Here is a 21,917-nt window from a genome sequence, read left to right on the forward strand (position 1 = left end):
TCTTAATTAAAGATTTATACTGTACATTAGAGAAGTGCATCCTGTCAGCTTAGCAATGTGTCTAGGCCCTTATCCCTTCTCTCTTTGCGAGACTGAGTACAGAGGACGTGAGGTTTGATGCCAGATACTCTGTGTGGAACTGAGTGAGACAGAGGTACTTGTTTCTGAAGGAGCAAAGTGGACACACACACACACACACACACACACACACACACACACACACACACACACACACACACACACACACACACACACACACACACACACACACACACACACACACACACACACACACACACACACACACACAGTGTCTGAAGCGGTAAAGATGATTGTATCAATATCTAATACATGCCTTTGTACTAAATGGGACAGCTTTGATGGTTCGGTTATGTAAGAGTACAGTATCAGACGCACGTATCAGACACACGTGTTACTCCATAGCCTAGTGGACGGTGTTGAGCCAATTTCAGCAGAGTCATAAAGTAGTGCCATAAATCAAATAGGATTTATCCATTCATCGTCATGTCTGTCTGCCAATGTAACTCATTACCACCTGATTACTCCCCAGGAATAATTTGAGCCATTAAAATCAATATGAATTAGGCTGTTGAATGTGCAAGAGGGAACAAAGACAGCTGTTTGCTGCTGTTAGAAGGTGTACACGATGTAATAGCTGGAAAGACCCATCCAGAGATGTTTCACTTTTAAAAAAAACACCATGAATAGGCTATGAATAACGTTATCTAGCTAGCTCCTGTCTTTATAGTTGCAATGAAATGTTATGAAGCAATTCTGTTAAGAACATCCTCACAATCCTCCTGGTAATGCCCAAACAACTTGTGTTGGTTTTGGCTCTCAGTTTGGTCTCAGAAAATCCATGTAATCACTTAGAAGGTGTTTTCTCTCCCAACTTGATTGAAAGACAGAACACAGAGCTGATGAAGATGAGGGTGATAAAATCAATAACATCCATCTAAAGGTGATGAATAAACACTGGCAAGGGGAGCAGCACAGCAAGGGGATGGAGTGTACACAGATTATCTCTAGTAACATCTAATAGCTAGCTGCTGTAACAAAGGTGGTTCTCATGGACTTTTGAAGCTAGAGACGTCGACGTAAATGCTGCTGGAACTGAGTAATATGGCCGTATCAGTGTTGTGATTGGGGCCCTCGTTGTATTTGAATGAATATCACACTTCTACTATCAGCATCAACACACCGCCATACACTGTAACTGATCTACATCCTAGTTGGCAGGTGTTCAACAACACTTTCAGTCATCTCTCTGTCTGTGTTGAGAGATAGACCGAGCTGTGGAGGTTCACTGATGTGGTGCAAAACAGAGCAAGACAGATTCCTACTGACAATGTGAGATTTGCACCTTTCCGTTATCAGATGCAAGTGAGCCATCCAACTCTTTTGGTGGCTGCTTGGAGAACTTTGACATACACTTTTAAGAAACTTCGAGGAGGAATATGAGAATCAGTCTGATAGAATAACTGTGTTTCATTTGTTCAGACAGAACAGTGTACCAGGCTCTGGGTTAATAATGCAGTTCATTCATTTTATGAATACCACATGTCTACTGTATCACTGAGAGGACTGGGGTAGGAACATGAATAAATAAACATATGAATGAAGGCACAGTCATAGCTGCCGTTACACCATTTTTCAGCGTAACATTTTTGGATATCTTCATAGTGCTAAACTTTTCACCTCGTGGAACAACATACTTAATCATTTGTATATATCACACAAGGCATTTTGTTGCAGAAGGGCAACGAATGGAGCTTTAGTGCAGGAGTAGGCTTAATCTGGAAGCCGGACCTTCGTTTTATATATGTGTACATTCATTGTAAATTATCATGTTTGGTTTCTCATGTTGGGGGCAGACAGTTCAAAATTTTGTATCTGATGAGAGACATTGCCTTCAGAAAGTATTCATACCCCTTGTCTTATTCCACATTTTATTGTGTTACAGCCTGAATTCAAAATGGATTAGGACTTTTTTTCTCAGCCATCTACACACAATGCCCCATAATGACAAAGTGAAAACATGTTTTTAGAAATGTTTGAAAAAGTATTGAAAATGAAATACAGAAATGTCTTATTTACATACATATTCACACTCCTGAGTCCGGGTTAGAATCACCATTTGAAGCGATTAGAACTGTGAGCCTTTCTGGGTAAGTCTCTAAGAACTTTGTACAATATTTGCACATTATTCTCTTTAAAATTATTTTTTAAATGGTTGTTGATCATTGCTAGACATTTACCCCAAACATAAAACTTTGTATTCAGGACATAAAGTGAATTTCTTTGCCACATTTGTTGCAGTTTTACTATAGTGCCTAATTGCAAACCGGAGGCATGTTTTGGAATATTTTCATTCTGTACAGGCTTTCTTCTATTTCCTTTGTCATTTAGGTTAGTATTGTGGAGTAACTAAAATGTTGTTGATGCATCCTCAGTTTTCTCCTATCGCAGCCATTAAACTCTGTAACTGTTTAAAGTCACCATTGGCCTCATGGGGAAATCCCAGAGCGATTTCCTTTCTCTCCGGCTACTGAGTTAGGATGGACACCTTTATCTTTGTAGTGACTGGGTGTATTGATACACCACCCAAAGTGTAATTAATAATAGCTTCACCATGCTCAAAGGGATATTCAATCTCCACATTTTTTCTTAACGACCTACCAATAGGTGCCCTTCTTTGCGAGACATCAAAAAACCTTCCTGGTCTTTGTGGTTGAATATTTATTGACGCAAGACATTTCAGCTTTTCATTTTTTAAATTAATTTGTAAACATTTCTAAAAACATAATTCCACATTGACAGTATGTGGTATTGTGTGTGGATCAGTGACACAATCTCAATTTAATCCATTTTAAATTCAGGCTGTAACACAACAAAATGTGGAAAAGTCAAGGGGTGTGAATACTTTCTGAAGGCTCTGTGTATTAGGTAGCGTAGACCTTCAAATCAGTTTTCCCTTCCATTTGCTTGCTAAATAAGTCTAAATACAATGCACACTGTGAACTGTGTGCCCGAATCTGCTACCTACTTAATCTAGTCCAGAGAAGCTGCAGGAGTAAAGCATATTGGGTCACGGGGGCACACTTTATATGCACATAAAATCCCATTCCCTGCTTGCTACAAATCAGATAGATCTAGTCCTGAGCCTATAAATAGAATCATTCCTCACGTGCTTGAGTGGGTGGATGCCCATCAGGGAATGTATGAAATCAATAGTAAAGAAACACAAAGGCCAATGGACTAGTTCAGGTTACAACGGGTCTGTGAAAAATAGTAGGAGAGTAATGTATCTTTGTCAAAACAGTTGTTTCCATGGAAAAGAATGGTGGGTGTTATTTGGCTACAGCTTCGGTTGTTGTGAGTTAGACCTACATACTATGTCTGTTAGGGATACAGCAGAAATGGATTACGGAAATGGAACATGTATTCTCAGCATTGCCTTTCATATTCAAAACCACTCATATACTGTACTGTACTGTATAGTAAAGCATGTATAGCCTACCCTACATCTGTGTTAGATCTAATCATATTCCATATCTGGACGATCAACAACACAATTATTATCTTTTTAGTTATGAGCACAGGTTGGGTTTACAGTATGTGTGTGTGTGTGTGTGTGTGTGTGTGTGTGTGTGTGTGTGTGTGTGTGTGTGTGTGTGTGTGTGTGTGTGTGTGTGTGTGTGTGTGTGTGCACACGTGAGTGTGTGTGCACACGTGAGTGTGTGTCTTTGAGTCAGCAACTGCAAGCCTAAAGATAAAGTTGAATTATTCTAAAAGCCTTATTGGCTCCTGTACGACTCCTTCCTCATCCAATAACTCCTACATTTCCCACACTTCCCTGCAGCTCACAGGACTGGGAGAGGAAAGTTCCCACTAATTGGACAACCTTATAATCATTGGGCCGTACTCAGATGAGTGACTGGACCCATTTCTGTGCTGCCCTCTTATTCAATACCGGCCCTGTCTGTGGAGCTCAGCTCTTATTCAATAGCCATCTTGGCAGAGGGACATCAGGATGCTTTGGGGATTTTTCGCTGGGTACTATCTGTAAACAAATCTAAAAGCCAACTGGGACAGTTGAGTTGATGATAAGTGGCTTGGTGGGGCTGGGTTCTATTTTTAATTCAATCAATTGAGGAAATGAATGAGCTATTTGACTTGCTGAATGTACTGAATTGAAAAGTGAATTGAGCCCAACCCTGGCAGCTATCCAGCCATCGCTGTAACATACTGGTCCCGGTTTCTGGTTTGTTGTCTCTCTTTCAGGTTATTGCCATACTACTATACCATAGATGTTAGGTCCTGATCACTGTCTGTGTCTTCTCTCCCCTGCAGGGTATGACCATGCTGTTCTACCATGCTGCTGTACTATTACATCCTGGTGACTGTGGTCTGTTGTCTCCCTGCAGGTTATGGCCATGCAGCTCCCGGCACAGACGCGGGGAAGGCCTTCTGCATGTTCTATGCCGTCCTGGGGATACCCCTGACCCTGGTCATGTTCCAGAGCCTGGGCGAGAGGATGAACACCTTTGTCAAGTCCCTCCTGAAGCGCATCAAGAAGTGCTGTGGCATGCACATCACCGATGTTTCCATGGAGAACATGGTGACGGTGGGGTTCTTTTCCTGCATCGGGACGCTGTGCATCGGGGCGGCCGCCTTCTCCCACTACGAGGACTGGAGCTTCTTCCAGAGCTACTACTACTGCTTCATCACACTGACTACCATCGGCTTCGGGGACTTTGTGGCCCTGCAGAAGAACCGGGCCCTGCAGCGGAGGCCCCTGTACGTGGCCTTCAGCTTCATGTACATCCTGGTGGGCCTGACTGTCATAGGAGCCTTCCTCAACCTGGTGGTGCTGAGGTTCCTGACCATGAACAGTGAGGACGAGAGGCGAGACGCAGAGGAGAGGGCCTCGCTGGCGGGGAACAGAAACAGCATGATCATCCACATTCAGGAGGACACGCTGGGGAGAGGAGGAGGTGCAGGGAGGAGGCGCAGGGAAACGCAGGGCCAGTTCTGCTCCGAGGTCACCGATGTGCCATCTGTCTGCTCCTGCATGAACTACCACTCACATGAGTTTGGTAGCTGTGGGGGAGAGATGGGAGTAGGGGGAGGGATGGGGGGGGGGGGAGGAGGGATAGAATGTGCCTTCTCCCACCAGAACTCCTTTAGTTCCCAGTTGAACCCCCACCAGTACTTTCACTCGGTGTCGTACCGCATCGAGGAGATCTCTCCCAGCACCCTAAAGAACAGCTTCTTCCCCTCGCCCATCAGCTCAGTCTCCCCAGGCCTCCACAGCTTCACAGACAATCGCCGACTCATGAAGAGAAGGAAATCTATCTGAGCCTAGTGCATCATAGTGTTTTGAACTATATGTTGCATTTCAACGTTTTTGCCTAAATGGTAAAACGTTGAAATGGAACAGATCATCAGACTGGGTTGGCCTATCTACACAGGCAACTCCTAGCTTTCCTTTTTTATATACAAGTACAATGCATCTCCAATGTTGCTCCTAACCAAATCTTATTTTAGAACTTTTGTTTTGTTTCTTTTGGTTGGTCTAAGGATGTAATATATTGAAGCGATTCATAGGGATTGACAGAAGAGGAAGGAGCTTCGGAAAGAAATGGAAAACCTTTTGGACATGAATTGTGTTTGTTTTTCTCGTGAGGGATTCAACGCATGAAGCATGGACACTTATTGTCCCAGGGAATTGTCCCATCTGAGAAATACAAATCAGAACCATCAGATGTTATTACAACTTTCCTTATTGCCGGCTCATTAAAATAGTATAGGATCTTGGTAACAATGTACCAAATGATGCACACTTAGCATTGTAATGGAGAAATGCTATTTTTTTAAAGTGAGTATGCCTGTTTCACCTTAACTTAAAATGATTGCAGTTAAGTGCTTTTGAAATGACTTAAAAAGCATCAGGTATTATTTTCTATAAGCAATTCTATCTAGGAAAAAAAGCAAAATGATTTATTTACAGAACATCATGCCAAAATATTGTTGCCAATCTTAGCATGTGCATTAGAAGTCATCAAATGAGTGTTTCATTTTTGTTTCTTTTTTTAAAATAGCAGATTTGGTATTATTATGGTTTGTGTCTGTAGATGTTTTCTTTCTGGATTTCAGATTGTGTAAAATATGAGGATGAGAAAAGGAGTAACAAGGTTTTATGGCTTTCCAGTTTGAAAAAGTTGCTATGTGCATGTACTTGTGAAACTGGTATGCATATAGATGTATGAGAAAAAATAATAATAACCTTGCAATTTATTTGAATTTTGATAGCAAATAATCATAATAATGATTTAAAAATATACTTAATTTATTTAGCCACTTAAAAGTAATGATGTATAGTGTAGGCTAAACAGCTTATTTGTTTTTCCATTTTTTTTCCATTCTGAAAAATTGTACAATGACCTTTGCTCTCAGGTTTTGAATGGATAGCCTATTTAGGTTCTGGTCCCCGAATCAAATCACGAAAAGATATCCCGGAAATCCGAATGCACCTGCCAAACAAAACAATACATATCAATTTATTTTTTAAATAGTACACATTTTCCAGGAAAAGGATATTGAGATGCATCATCTTACTAAGCGAAGCTTCCTGTACTATAGACCAGCGTGGGTTCAGAGCGCGCGCACACACATACAGATCTTCACTGTATCGAGCCATAGAGGAGCAGGTCAGGATACTGTACCACTGCTATTCTATAAGAATGTTAATGTTGATGACAGGTGTAATCCAAGAGTCCAAACTTCAATTGTGTCACTAAGAATATATACACGCCTTCAGCCTACGAACACAATGACAGGCATTTGAGATGTATACAATGATGTTATCCTTGGGTTTAATCCAAAACATTGAAATTTAATGACAGTCAAATGGCTATCAATGGGTGAAAATTGACGAGATGAAGGAGCAATGCAATACTCGGCATTGATTCGTTAAGCACAAAATGTGCCAATTAAGTCGGCAACAGGGCAAAGGGATAAATGCCATGGATACCATTAGGCAGATTTCCATTGACACAGGTTAATTAAACAAAAGAAATGTCGCAAAAAAATCGTTGCAATGTGTAATGAAAACGGCAGATATTGGAGACATTTTTCTAAAGATCAACAACATTTTTATCCGTTTGACAGGATGTTTCCTTTGTCTAACTTTATTTGTTGCGGCAAATGATGATGGAAAACACGTTTTTTTAAGAAACGATGATTGCCGAATAATTTTGAAGGTACGTGGGGAAAGTGATGTCATCACGTAGGTTGACTATAAAGGTCCACTTCACAATTCTAAATGCATACTGCTTGCAACATCTATTTTATAAAAATCTATATAAATAATTTTTCTTTGCAAGACAAGGATTATTCTGACTTTCAAGAATGCCCGAATTGCTTCGCCTTGCTTTTATGGTTGTCTGGCAAGTTTCGCATCCAATTATTTCAGATCTACAGGAGTGCATAGACCTTGGCGACATGTTGGCACATGAGAATTATTATGGAACATATTAGTCTATTATTGCATTCTAGTATCCATGCTGACTTTCGCGGGCTACCTGAGACATGAAAGAGATAGATGAGAGGGCATACAGGCTGTTGCCAATTTATTAATGCTGAAATTGCTTAAATGGGTAATGGAAACAATTCTACCAATACATTTTTATTCAAGACTAGGTTTTTGCAAAAAGGTTTTGTGGTTTAGCTGTGATGTCATTACGTCCAGCTGTTTTTAGCGACACAAGATAGTTAAATGGAAACGCACCCTAGCAGACAATTATTGCATCTACTTTCTATGTCGACAAAAAAATCCCTGGACAAGTTAATGGAAACATACCTAGTGTCTGTCTTAAATGAAAATAACAAAACATGAACATCCAAGGTTCTAGAATGTTCAGATGACCCTAGAAATGCATATGTAAATATACAGACTACTTTATATCTACTGTACAGTACATATATTGTAAGTATTCATCCTTTGGAATAAAACGGCCTTTCCACAGCTCAGATGCGTTAGCATTTTTACACATTTTAGCATATGTGCCTTTAAAAAACTATATTTCAACGTTTCTATACCTGTAGGCACATTTTATGTCTGAGAAATAAATCAAACATTGTCCTTATAAAATATGTATCCATCTCTAAGGATTCATGTACACTTCATACAAATGCAAAACCAAAGCAGAAATTTACTTATTTTCGGCAAACCACACAGACACAAGCCGGCTGATTTACAACTTAAAAAGTACTTATTTAGGCAGAACTTCCACAGGTTCTACGCTTGTCGAATTATTGAGGTGAATGATGGGTATAGGTGGAGAAATCACTCTTACATTTAGCTAAACTACTATATGTGTAATTTATTGGCATAGATGGTGGACATGCACATGGATATTAAGGGTTGAGAGTCAATGTTAAAGTCATTTTGATTGATTATGAGTCAATATTGGCTTTTAATGACTGATCATACCATGGTGAGGTGATGCCAACATGATAATGCTTACAATGATTTACAAGAGAGTAAAACAATAATTGTAACTGGGGTTTGCTTGCCAGGAAATGTGCCATATTACCATGCATGGATTAAATGCTGAGTGAGTCAACAGATAACAGATGTTTGTTAACACATATATAAAACACATTGTACGAATGTCATTGATATTGACTTGTGGTATTTATATTAGTTGTTGAATTATCCCTGCTCTTTCGAAGTAATACATTTGGCTTTTTACCTCCAAGCTGTGCACACAGAAACAGAAAGTATTCTGGATTCAGGTGGTTATTGGCCGTTCTTTCTACATTCTGCATGTCCTCCTAATGCCTGAGGCTTAATGTGGCAGATATCACCGTGTGCCGGCCAGCTCTCTATCTGCCCAGAAGTCCAAAGTGCCAAGTTCTCCTATTACAGGGACAAAGAGACACATATTGCACAACTATATGTGTCATGATGAACTCTAGAAGGCTGTTGGGTTACTTGTATGATTCCATGTTACTGTTTATTAATTTCTCTAATTTCTTGAGATAAAAAAATAATCCTTTGCAATAGAATATAATTTTTTTAGGTCTGATGAACAAATGCCATGTACCATGTTTATTTTAACATTACAAAAATGCTAAATGCATACCATCTCCACATGACACGTTTTATCAATTTGCTTTAACAAATGACCAGATTGACTCAATGGACATTTTTGTTTCACAGTTTTGGAAAACTCCTGATGTCAATACATGCAGCGGTATGGGCTTTCTCTTTTCAATAAATGGGAAAGAGCAACTTGTTGAGTAAACAACCATTTATGTTTATGTTTTCATTTTTGGGTGTGCATGATTTGGTGTGGTGACTTCCTGGTCAGGTGACCTGGGTGAAGCCATGACACCACTTGAATAAAAACTATGAGCCTCCTTCTCACACGGCCCAAACCCTCTGACTTCTGACTCTGGTCTCTGGTCTTACACTACTGTAAATCTACTACAACACTACAACTGTAACACTACTGTAAATGTCAGCTACACTGACTATACCAACCATTATGAACACCTTCCTAACACCGTTCTTTTTGCCCCAGAACAGCCTCAATTCGTCGGGTCACAATTCGTTGGGTCACAAGGTGTTGAAAGCGGTCCAAAGGGATTCTGGCCCATGTTGACTCCAATGCTTCCCACAGTTGTGTGAAGTTGGCTGGATGTCCTTTGGTTGGTGGACCATTCTTGATAAACACAGGAAACTGTTGAGCGTGTAAAACCCAGCAGCGTTCCAGTTCTTGACACAAACCGGTGCGCCTGGCACCTACTACCATACCCCGTTCAACGGTGCTGAAATGTTTTGTCTTGCCTGCTCACCCTCTGAATGGCAGACGTACACAATCCATGTCTCAATTGTTTCAAAGCTTAACATTTTTTCTTTAACCTGTCTCCTCCCCTTCATCTACGCTGATTGAAGTGACATCATTAAGGGATCATAGCTTTCACCTGAATTCACCTGGTCAGTCTATGTCATGGAAAGAGCAGGTGTTGATAATGTTTGTACACTCAATAATAATAATAATACATTTTATTTGGCAGGTGCCTGTTCTTAATGTTTTGTATACTCAGTGTATATGCCTATGCTATATGAGAGAGCACAGTGCAGTATTCACTATTCACCCATAGCAACAGCAGCCAAGGTAGTACACACCTCAAACTCTTCCTTCTGACTGTGGTCTGTGTTTTGTCTCACACTAATGTAACCTCACTATAACACGACTGTAACACTGCTGTATTGGTCACACTAATGTAACCCCACTATAACACGACTGTAACACTGCTGTATTGGTCAGCTCCCAACACAGTCGCCACATCCCACTGACATACAGTAGCCAAGTACAGTATTCACTATTCACCCCATGACAGACTACATTGTACGCTGCCAAGAAAAAAAAAAACATTATATAAACTCATACATTTCTAAATTCATTCCTTACCAAGATATACACTATTGCAGTTAAAAGATTGAGTTCAAAACCTTACCTGTTGGGGCAATTAGGTTTTCCTCCAAGAAGAAGTTATGAATTCATGAATATAGTGCATTTATTAAGAATCCCCCTCCAGAAGGGATACGACTGGCATCTAATTTGACGCTCTAACCCAAACTGAAGCTCATATTTGCTCAAGGTTTCCAGATACACGATGGGGCTTAAAAAGTCATTTTAGTGTTGGCTTAAGGACATGTGAAGAGAGAGAACATATCTAGCCCGGAGAGAGTGACCACCGACGTCTAAACTGATCAAAATACAAGACACTTCAAGACAAATAAGATCTAATTCTACATTACGATTCAGAATGATCTAGAGGCAACCGTCCCAGAGAGGAATCTGATTTAGACTGGATATAAATGTGAGCGAGTGTCACGGATTCCCCCAGTACTGCTGCTCATTCCGTTCACCAGCTCCGGAGGTAAACGTCACCGGCCTTCTAGGTGTCACTGAACTGGATTCATCACCACCAACCCCGGACTGTCTTGTCTCATTACGCACACCTGGTTCCCATTCCCCTTGATTAGTATGTGTATATCTGTGCCCTCTGTTCCCCATTGTCCTTGTAGATTATTGTTACCATGTCCGTTCGTCTTGTGAGTCCCAGTGCTGTTGTATCGGCTTCCATGCTACGTATTATTGTGCGCTTGTTATACGGGTCTCGTCCTGTGCATTATTTAGAGGTTTACACTTCGCAATTTTGTTTGGTTGGAGAAAATAAAACCCCCTATTACGTATTCCTGCGCCTGTCTCCAATCATTATACAATAACTGACCCCTAAATGGAGACAGCAGGAAAGACAGAGCTGTCGACCATCGTAGAGACAGTCCAGCATCACGAGGACTGTGTCTCCCGACTCGGCAGCGCCATTGACAGCGTGCTGGCAACCATCCTGCATTTGGAGGGAAATGTGTAGTCCCTCCAGTCTCCAGCACCGGTTCCGGTACCAGCCCCCACACCACTACCTGCCTCTGTCCCATCTGAGCCGGTCCGCAGAATACTCCTTTCCCTCCCCGAGGGCTTTGACGGCGCGCCAGCGAGATGCAAGGGATTCCTTCTGTAATGTGACCTGTACCTCGCTCGCTACGCTGAGGCTGTCTCCGGGAGAGACAGGGTCGCCACAGTCATCTCGGCACTGACCGGATGGGCCCTGGACTGGGGTGCCGCGGTCTGGGAAACGGGCGGACCGGAGGTCGAGTCCTACAAGCGCTTCACCCTCCTCTTCCGCTCTGTGTTTGATCACCCTGTGGAGTGCCGAGAGGGGGTGAGCTTGTACTCTGAGGCTACACCTGCTCTGTGGCCAGAGCCGATGGAGGTGGGCTCTGCACGTTTGCTCAAGGCAGAGCGTAGGAGAAGGAGGAATCTGGGCCTCTGCTCCTATTGTGGAGAAAGGGGTCATTTCTCCCCGACCTGCCCTCTATCCACAAATAGACGAAGGTGACAAGCCAGGGAATTATCCTGCTCCAACCCAGGTAAGATGCAAGATCTCAGCTCCTTTTCTGTCAACTCAACCAAATTGTTTTCCCATTAAATTCCCTGAATACCCTAGCCCCTCACTCCCGTTAGCTCTGATTGATTCCGGAGCTGCCAGGAATCTTTTAGATAGCGCACTGGTCACCCATCCTGGACGCTTCGCTGACCAGGGATGTTCACCATCAGTGCCCTGACCGACCCGCACCACGTTCCTGTGGTTGTCCCCGAAGCCGGTGTCGTCCCGCTGCTAGTGCAGCGCATCAGAGGGGGGGTACTGTCACGGATCCTCCTGGTACTGCTGCTCACTCTGTTCACCAGCTTCGGAGGTAAACGTCACCGGCCTTCTAGGTGTCACTGAACTGGATCATTACCACCAACCCCGGACTGTCTTGTCTCATTACGCACACCTGCTTCCCATTCCCCCTGATTTGTATGTTATATATGTGCCTTCTGTTCTCTATTGTCCTTGTCGGTTATTGTTACCATGTCCATTGGTCTTGTGAGTCCCAGTGCTGTTGTATCGGCTTCCATGCTACGTGCCATTGTGCACTTGTTTAATGGTTTTATACATCGCTCTTTTGTTTGGTTGGAGAAAATAAAACCCTCTATTACGTATTCCTGCACCTGTCTCCAATCATTATACAAGGTGACAGCGAGGATCTTACTCACTGACTTAGTTAAGTCTCTATCCCTCTTTCTGTGATCATAAAGACTAACTGGAGTAAACCTGTGTGTGCTTGCAATTAAAGCACCAGACAAGACACATATCGAATGTACTTTAATTCACTCCAAACCCCAAAGAGATGGACTGTTGTGCTGAAATGCCACAAGAGGCCAATACATGTCTCATACAATGTACGGGTGTAGAGGAGATTGAGAAAAGTACTGAGAAAGTCACCTTATTACAAAGAAAGAAATCAGCACCAAAGTTCCACAAGCTTGGTGTGAAATGTAAAAGAACCACAGTGATGCACTGTCACGCCCTGACCTTAGAGATCCTTTTTATGTCTCTATTTTGGTTTGGTCAGGGCGTGAGTTTGGGTGGGCATTCTATGTTTTGTGTTCTATGTTTTCTATTTCTGTGTGTTTGGCCGGGTGTGGTTCTCAATCAGAGGCAGCTGTCTATTGTTGTCTCTGACTGAGAACCATACTTAGGTAGCCTTTTCCCACCTGTGTTTTGTGGGTAGTTGTTTTCTGTTTTGTGTTGCTGCACCTGACAGGACTGTTTAGTTTTCGTTCATTCTCTTTTGCTATTTTGTTTAGTGTTCTGTTTAAATAAAAACAACATGAACACTTACCACGCTGCGCTTTGGTCCACACCTAATTCAACAGACGATCGCTACATCCACTGAGAAGCCATATTGACTAAGAGAAGGTACGGTATGTGTGTAATAATAGTGACAGGCTGTACATTTCACTAAAAGTCTATATCTGGAAATAGCTGTCAATGCCTGGGGAAGATGCATATGAATGTATACTGTACTGTGTGTGTGGTTTTATAGGAGGTGCTCAAACCCAGGTCTCCTGCACACTAGAAGAGCACATTAGGCCGCTAAGCCAAAGTCTGGGTATAGACATGCAGGAGGGGGGCGCCGGAAAGAGGACGCTGACAGTCAGAAAAATGAGCGGTGCTCATGAAGAGGCTTGTGTTCTGCCGCTGGATGCTCCCCTGCCCTTTTTCAGTAGGTGGGATCTCTGCAGAGCAGAGCGTGGTGATCACTGCAGTCCTATTTATCCAACCCCTGTTCTTATTGTGTCTTCCTCCTCATCCCACACCATGCTAATTACACTGCCAGAGCCACAGACGTCAGGGATGGAGGAGGACAATAAGAACAGGCTGGGTGGAAGGGCGTTGGAGTGTCATTGCGTCGTGGCCCTCAGTTCAAAGCCTAGAGGGGTGGTGGCGTTCGTGTTGCTGCTCTCCGTTCAACATTAAGCCTGTAATTTCACCACAGCTCAAATAATCATCTAAGCAGAGCCACGTTTCCTCTGGGTGGACGGAGGAGGGGTTTTATATATCAGCAAGCAGGTGCTGATGGTGCAACCGAAACAAATGTTATTTTATGTTGTTTGGGAATGATTGTGATTGTTTGGGAAGTTAGTGAATATATGAATGACTTACTGGGAAGATGGAAGATGTGTATGGCACATGAATGAGAAGGTTTGGGAATAAAACTGCCTGAAAGAAAACCAGCTGGCTGAAAACCACCATGATGTGAGAATTCATGAAAACCAAAATCCAGTGGAACAGGCAGAAATCAGTTGATGGAAGGGCCAACAAATCATCATTAAATTATCATAAAAGCATAGCCTACCCTATGCCCTACTGTAATCGATCGCACACAACTAACATGTGATTTCACATTACAGACTAAATGGTCTCGTTGGCCTACATAAATCCATGACTCATGCATTTAACATGTGACTCACAAAGACCTACACAAAATAAACCGTAGGCCTATTATTCATAGATTATGAGAGTAGAACATAATGCCCTGATATAACAGTAATAATCCCAATAGGCAGCCATAGCCTACACAGACTTAAACAGTGGTCACCCACCTTTTCTTAATCGAGATCAATTTGAGACAAAATGCAAACTGAGTGAATTCTCTGCTGGGTGCAGGAGATCAAGTGTATTGTGTGATATCAATTAAATGATCAGAAGCCTAAATAGGGCCTAACTATAGTAAATGCGTGGAGAAGCACAGGGCAAAGTTATATATAAAACTCAAGGCTCAAGATAGGCTAAATGATAACACTGGTAATAGGCCAGCTGATGCTTCCTATTACCTGCAAGGCACGTCGAAGCATCAATTGAAATAACTTTCACTGGACTTATGGTCGAAGTGGAGAAGCGTGTTTCATGATTTCTAAGTGTTGAATGAAAACATTGTTGTAGTGCAGATCATTGTCTTTGAATGTATTGAAAGTCTCTTTAAGGTCCTGGATTAGATCAATGCAATCAGTAATTAATATAGAGGGGGACTGGAGGCCCTTCGTTGCCAAGTCACTGATATCAAATATCTTGGCAAATACTCCAACACCCTCTTCCATTCACGGTCTCTTGATAAAATGTAACAGTGAGCTTTGGTTGGCCAGGTGACTTGTTTTTGCTTGCCAAGTTGACTAGTGAGCCTTAGCTAGCTACAGTAGATAACGGTGAGTAGCCTACACAGTGTAACCTAGCCTACACAGCGATAGCTGCGGTTTACTACACATGGTATCAGTACAAAGTGACACGTGCCAGAACCCCCCTATTCTTTTGAAATTGATAAGAAATTTGTTTACAGTATATTGTTTTTTTCCTGGTAAATAATCAAGCGTAATTCAAATTCATTACGTAGGCTTAAATGAAATAGATTTCATGTACAGCACTAGATGTTATGTACGATGTCCTTGAGTGTCCTGAAAGGCATCTGCCAAGTAAAATGTATTATTATTATTATTACTATTGGTTGTACAACACCTGCTCTTTCCAGGACATAGAGACTATGCACAGTGTACGGTTCCCTCTGTGCAGTTTATTACATGTTAAACAAGGAAAATATCTGCCAAAAGGAGAACATGGATGTGGTTTATTTCTGTGCATAAAATAAGTAGCATATCTGGCTGTGATTTACAGTAGATATATCTGTCAACACGGTCATACACGTGATGTATAATCCTGTAATATGATTCTGGCCCGCGATGGCAAAAATATATTCTAATGTGGCCCTCCATGGAAAATAATTGCCCAGGCATGACATAGACTGACCAGGTGAATCCAGGTGAAAGCTATGATCCCTTATTGATGTCACTTGTTAAATCCACTTCAATCATTGTCGATGAAGGGGAGGAGTCAGGTTAAAGAAGTATTTTTAAGCCTTGAGACATTTGAGACATGGTTTGTGTATGTCTGCCATTCAGAGAGTGAATGGGAAAGACAAAAAATGTAAGTGCCTTTGAGCAGGGTATGGTAGTAGGTGCCAGGCGCACCTGTTTGTGTCAAGAACTGCAACGCTGCTGGGTTTTTCATGCTCAACAGTTTCCTGTGTGTATCAAGAATGGTCCACCAACCAAAGGACATCCAGCCAACTTGACACAACTGTGGGATGGTGTCCTTCACGTTTGGTACATTTCCCCTTTGTTGTCCCACCCACTATGCATTCAATCTGATGGTGTATGCATGTTCAGGCCAGTGCTTGACTTGGACTCAAATAGATGTCAGTACTCATTGTGGGTGCCGGTACTGTTGATATTCAGGTGCAGGAACTCCTCAATACTTTTGAGCTGATATTTTAAAGGAAGTGCAGGAACTCCTCAATAGTTTTGAGCTGATATTCTAAAGCAAGTGCAGGAACTCCTCAATACTTTTGAGCTAATATTCTAAAGGAAGTGCAGGAACTCCTCAACACTTTTGAGCTGATATTCTAAAGGAAGTGCAGGAACTCATGCAGAAGAAAATGTTTAGTGCTGGTACTCAGTTCCGGTGAGCTACTCCCCAAGTCAAGTACTGTGCTCAGGTAAAAAGACAAATAATGCTCAATCTGATTGGGTTGGGCCTGGCTCCCCAGTGGGAGGGCATGCGCCCACCAGTGCCTAAGCCCCAGCAAAAATCTACACCACCTTGTTGACAATGAATAAAAGTGGCAGTTGGGTAAACTGGAGGTAAATAGTGTACAAACTTGCTGCTGTTTGAGACTGATGTAGAGATACAGGCACTCCTGCAGGCAGCACACTAGAGTCTCACGTCTAATCTAACCTGTTCAAATAGATTTACACAGGAGTGGAATGTGAGTAGGTAACTGCATGGCATATGCAATAGGCTACCGATCACACCAAGATCACAGTCACTTTTGTTTTTCTAGCCTATATCACTCCCATGCATAGTGGCACATACAATATACCATACTCTGCTGCCAGCTAGCAAACGAATAATTCTCTATCAGTCTATGTAGAAATGAAGTAAGGGCTCGATTCAATCGGTAGCACTGAAGTTCCGTGTTACAACGTGATTAAAATGTAAAGGCAATGTTCCCGCATTCGCAGACACTGCATTCTTGGTAAACTCTGCATATGTCGGCTCAATCGGAAATTACCATTACATTTCAAGCGCACTATAACGCTGAACTTCAGCGATATAGATTGAATCAAGCCCTGAGCTATTTTGATATTTTGACAGACAAGATCAGGTACACATCCCTAGCTTCCTCAGAAGTTCTCCAAATTCCATATCTCTGGAATTACTACTTGACTTCTATCCAGTGATGCTGTGAGATGACCACACACTAAAACATCCACAGTTGATACAGAGTTCAGTGTCCTGTGGCGGCATCTAGTGGTAACAATACAAAACTACCAGTCCCCATTCATTATGATTTACTCCTAAATTAGATTTGAACAAAATACCATTGATCTCATGACATTTTCTAGTCAATAGGCTACAGTCATTAATAAAGAATGAAAACAGTACTTGATAACTATCCTGCACGTGGCACTGTTGCACACTACCCTGGTCTGCTATATGTGGAGTCATGGTTTTCGAGGATGAAACCAGTACCAGTCTCCAGGCTGTCTGGCAAGCTGCTGTCCAGTACCATCACCCTGACCCTGTATGAAAACACTACCATTTGGAGTCATGGTTCTCTCCAGGTGTCCCTGAGCTGGATTTGGGATCATTACAGATGGCCCTGCTGCCTGCTGACCCTAATCCTACTAATGACCTCACAGCCAGTCAGCAGGCAACTAAAACCTACCTTCCCTGCCTTTTACTGTAGTATCCTCCCATCCCCTGCCTTCAACCCAGTGCTATACACAGCACAACAACAGCCTTTCCTCATGGGCTCTCTCTGGGAAGAAAGTATTCGGCAAAGATTCAAGCAAGAGGAATTTGCCAAACCTGTAAGTATTATAGCTGTATATTATCATCACCTACCTATCCCCTTCTTAGTTGTGTTGTATCTTATTGGGTGTATATATGCACTGAACAAAAATAGAATCGCAACATGTAAAGTGATGGTACCATGTTTCATGAGCTGAAAAAGATCCCAGTACTGTTCGAAAAGCACAAAAAGTGTATTTCTCTCAAATTGGGTGCACTAATTTGTTTACATCCCTGTAAGTGAGCATTTCTCTTTTGCCAAGATAATCCATCCACCTGACAGGTGTGGCGTATAAAGAAGCTGATTAAACAGCATGATCTTTACACAGTTGCACCTTGTGCTGGGGATAATAAAAGACCACTCTAAAATGTGCAGTTTTGTCATACAACACAATGCCACAGATGCCTCAAGTTTTGAGGGAGAATGCAATTGGCATGATGACTGCAGGAATGTTAACCTGAGCTGTTGTCGTAGAATTTAATGTTAATTTCTCTACCATAAGCCGCCTCCAATGTCGTTTTAGAGAATTTGGCAGTAAGTCCTACCAGGCCTCACAACCGCAGACCACGTATATGGCGTCATGTTGGCAAGCGGTTTTCTGATGTCAACGTTGTGAACAGAGTGCCCCATGGTGGTGGTGAGGTTATGGTATGGACAGCCATAAGCTGCGAACAACGAACACAATTGCATTTTATCAATGGCAATTTGAATAAAAAAGGGATACCGTGACGAGATCCTGAGGCTCATTGTCATGTTACAGCATGATAATGCACGGCCCCGTGTCGCAAGGATCTGTACCTAGAATCTGAAAATGTCCCAGTTCTTCCATGCCCTGCATTCTCACCAGACATGTCACCTATCGAGCATGTTTGGGATGCTCTGGATCGACATGTACGACAGCATTTTCCAGTTCCCACCAATATCCAGCAACTTAGCACAATTCGTCGTGGCATGGTGTTGAAGGCATTAAACAGGGATTCTGGCACCTGTTGACGCCAATACTTCCCACAGTTGTGTCACGTTGGTTGGATGTCCTTTGGTTGGTGGACTATTGTTGATACACACAGGAAACTGTTGAGTGTGAAAAACCCAGCTGCGCACAAACCTACTACCATACCCCGTTCAAAGGCAATTAAATATTTTGTCTTGCCCATTCACCCTCTGAATGGCACACATACACAATCCATGTCTCAATTGTCTCAAGGCTTAAAAATGATTCTTTAACGTATCTCCTCTCCTTCATCTACACTGATTGAGGTGGATTTAACAAGTGCTGTCAATAAGAGATCATAGCTTTCACCTGGATTCACCTGGTCAGTCTATGTCATGGAAAGAGCAGTGCATTGGCAGTAGGACACACTGCATGATGCCTATTAGTGTGTGCACGCAGTGAAAGTATCTGACATTGCTTGTTATATGCAGTCTATAACATTTTCACAAGAATATGTAGAAGAGGAAGAAATGATTGGTGCTCGCGTCAGTTCCTGTAACATACAGCTACACAGGAGAGCTGTGATCTAGGTTTAGTGAACAACTGTCATCTTCAGGAAATTGCTATTCTGATTAGTTTTCTGATGAATTTGTTTATTGTTCGACGTAATAGACCACTGAGTACAGACTGTTAAAGTATTTATATATACTTCAACAGTCTTTATGAACTGAGAAATCACAAAGAATAGAAAATGCTCCTCATAAAACTGACGAGAATATTGAGATCTGTGGAAAACAATCTCAAGGAAGATGTTTCATTATTGATATCAAGGTTTTTTATAGAAAAATCATTGAAATATAAATGATCCATTCCTATGCCAATGTTTTTGAGTGGGTTGAAGCTTTAAATTGGCTCTCTTTGTGGAAATCTGCAGTGGAATGTCAGACTCAACAAGACGTATACAACGAGTTTACAAAGCAAACCGTTCGTCAATACCTCGAGAGCATACAGTATTTGGTATTGATAGGTCTACTTTATAAGTATTCAATACTTTGCTATAATTTCATCTGAAGTCTTTTCAGTGTTGATTGGCTGTGTTAGATAGTCCTGTAATGTAATTGAGTAAGTGATTCTAATTTGTGAGTGATGTGTGTTTTGTCACAGGGCTTGCCCCGACCAGAAGACCTGCTGACCTCTCAGGCTAAAAATAGCATTATGCATCTTATTGGCCAGAAGCCCCTGCTGGCGCCTAAAAACGTCTGTGATTCCAAAACACCTGCCCTCCATCTGTCAGCCACACAGGGAGGGGAAGAGGAGGAAGTGGGGGTGATGGTGGGTCGGCTTATGCCGGAGTCTGCCATGCTGCCCACGCCAGGCCAGGAGGGCCCTGCCACCCAAACGGACTCCTTGCTCCTGGTCAGGTATGTATTATGTAAACATTTGTTAATTCATTCATGCAATCGTTCATTTGTTTGTTTGTTTGTTTGTTCCTTCCTTCCTTCCTTCCTTCCTTCCTTCCTTCCTTCCTTCGTTCGTTCGTTCGTCCGTCCCTCCCTCCCTTCCTTCCTTCCTTCCTTCCTTCCTTCCTTCCTTCCTTCCTTCCTTCCTTCCGGTCCAGGTCTCCCCTGCCTGGCTCGAAGGAGGGGAAGAACCTGCCCCCGCGGCGGCCTCTGAAGCTGGCACCTCTGGAGCTGCCCAGGGAGGTACAGAAGGCACAGAGACAGAAGATTAAGGGGATTGGGCTGGAGGCCAAGGCTGCTTCCCGCAAACTGGACACGACGGTGGGCGCCCAACCCTGCTCCAGGAAGGTGAAAGACTGTGGGGTGAGAGGAGAGGGACCAGGACTGGTTAAAGGTACGGCAGAGTGTGTCTCCACCCCAGCCCCACATCCCTTACCGCTGAATGAAACAGCACCCAGGGCCCAGCGACATCAGAAGGTTAGGAGAGCGCAGCTAGCTCGTGCCAACCAAATCCAGAGACAGACAGGAGACAGGCTCTCGGAAGATGCTGGTATTAATGTTAAAGGCCCTCCTCCTCCCCCTATCAGCAAACCAGCCTCTCCCTCTTCCTCTCTCCCCACCAGCGCCAAAGCTCAGGCCCAGCAGGTGTTAGCACCACATGGCGAGGAGAGCGCATGCCAAGTGGCCGGCACATTCCAGCAGGATACCGGTGGGAGGAGGCTGCGTCTGAGGAGGGCAGAGCACCTCGAAGAGGATCAGAGCAAATCTAACATGTCAACAGGAGGATTACCTGGGGAAGAGGCCAAGCTGGCCCAAGGTGTCCAGCAAGGAAAAGCCCTGAGGGCAGAGAATACAGAGAAGGCTCTGAGAAAGCCCTGAAGGCGGCCAGTCACATACTGGAGAAGGCTTCCAGGAAGAATGCCAGACCGGAACCACCGGAGAACCCGCTGAAAGTGTCCGGAAAGTCATCCGGAGAATGGCAGCGAGAAACCGCCAGGACGCTGTCCTTTGACCTCTGACCTCTGATCTTGGACCTCTTAAAACCTTTTTATGGCTGCAGCCCGACGCCGGTACACCTATGACAACATCCAGCTCAAGTGCAGGGCGCGAAATTCAAAATCTATTTTTTTTTAAATATTTAACTTTCACACATTAACAAGTCCAATACAGCATTTGAAAGATAAACATCTTGTCAATCCAGCCAACATGTCCGATTTTTTAAATGTTTTACAGAGAAAACACCACATATATTTATGTTAGCTCACCACCAAATAAAAAAAGAGGACAGACATTTTTCACAGCACAAGTAGATTGCAAGTAGCATGCACAAGCCAACCTAACTAACCTAGAACCAACCTAAATAACCAAGAAAAAACTACCTCAGATGACAGTCCTATAACATGTTACACAATAAATCTATGTTTTGTTCAAAAAATGTGCATATTTTAGCTATAAATCAGTTTTACATTACTGCTACCATCATAGCTACAGTCAGAAATCGCACGGGAGTAGCCAGAGTAAATACAGACACCAACGTCAACTACCTAATTACTCATCATAAAACATTTCAGAAAAATATATGGTGTATAGCAAAATGAAAGACAAAGATCTTGTGAATACAGACAATATT

The 21,917-nt window shown here is 42.7% G+C and overlaps 1 protein-coding gene across 1 annotated transcript in view; it reads left to right on the forward strand.

The window, feature by feature from the left end:
- Positions 1 to 11,296, forward strand: part of LOC129831074 (potassium channel subfamily K member 9-like) — a 40,542-nt gene extending 29,246 nt beyond the window's left edge. The window contains exon 2 of the mRNA XM_055894099.1: positions 4,449 to 11,296. Coding sequence (XP_055750074.1) covers positions 4,449 to 5,383 — 935 coding nt within the window. The 3' untranslated portion in view covers positions 5,384 to 11,296. The remainder of the gene's footprint in view (positions 1 to 4,448) is intronic.
- The last annotated feature ends 10,621 nt before the right edge of the window (positions 11,297 to 21,917 follow it).

Source organism: Salvelinus fontinalis, chromosome 32 (genome assembly GCF_029448725.1).
Source record: "Salvelinus fontinalis isolate EN_2023a chromosome 32, ASM2944872v1, whole genome shotgun sequence".
In the NCBI taxonomy this organism is placed as follows: domain Eukaryota; kingdom Metazoa; phylum Chordata; class Actinopteri; order Salmoniformes; family Salmonidae; genus Salvelinus; species Salvelinus fontinalis.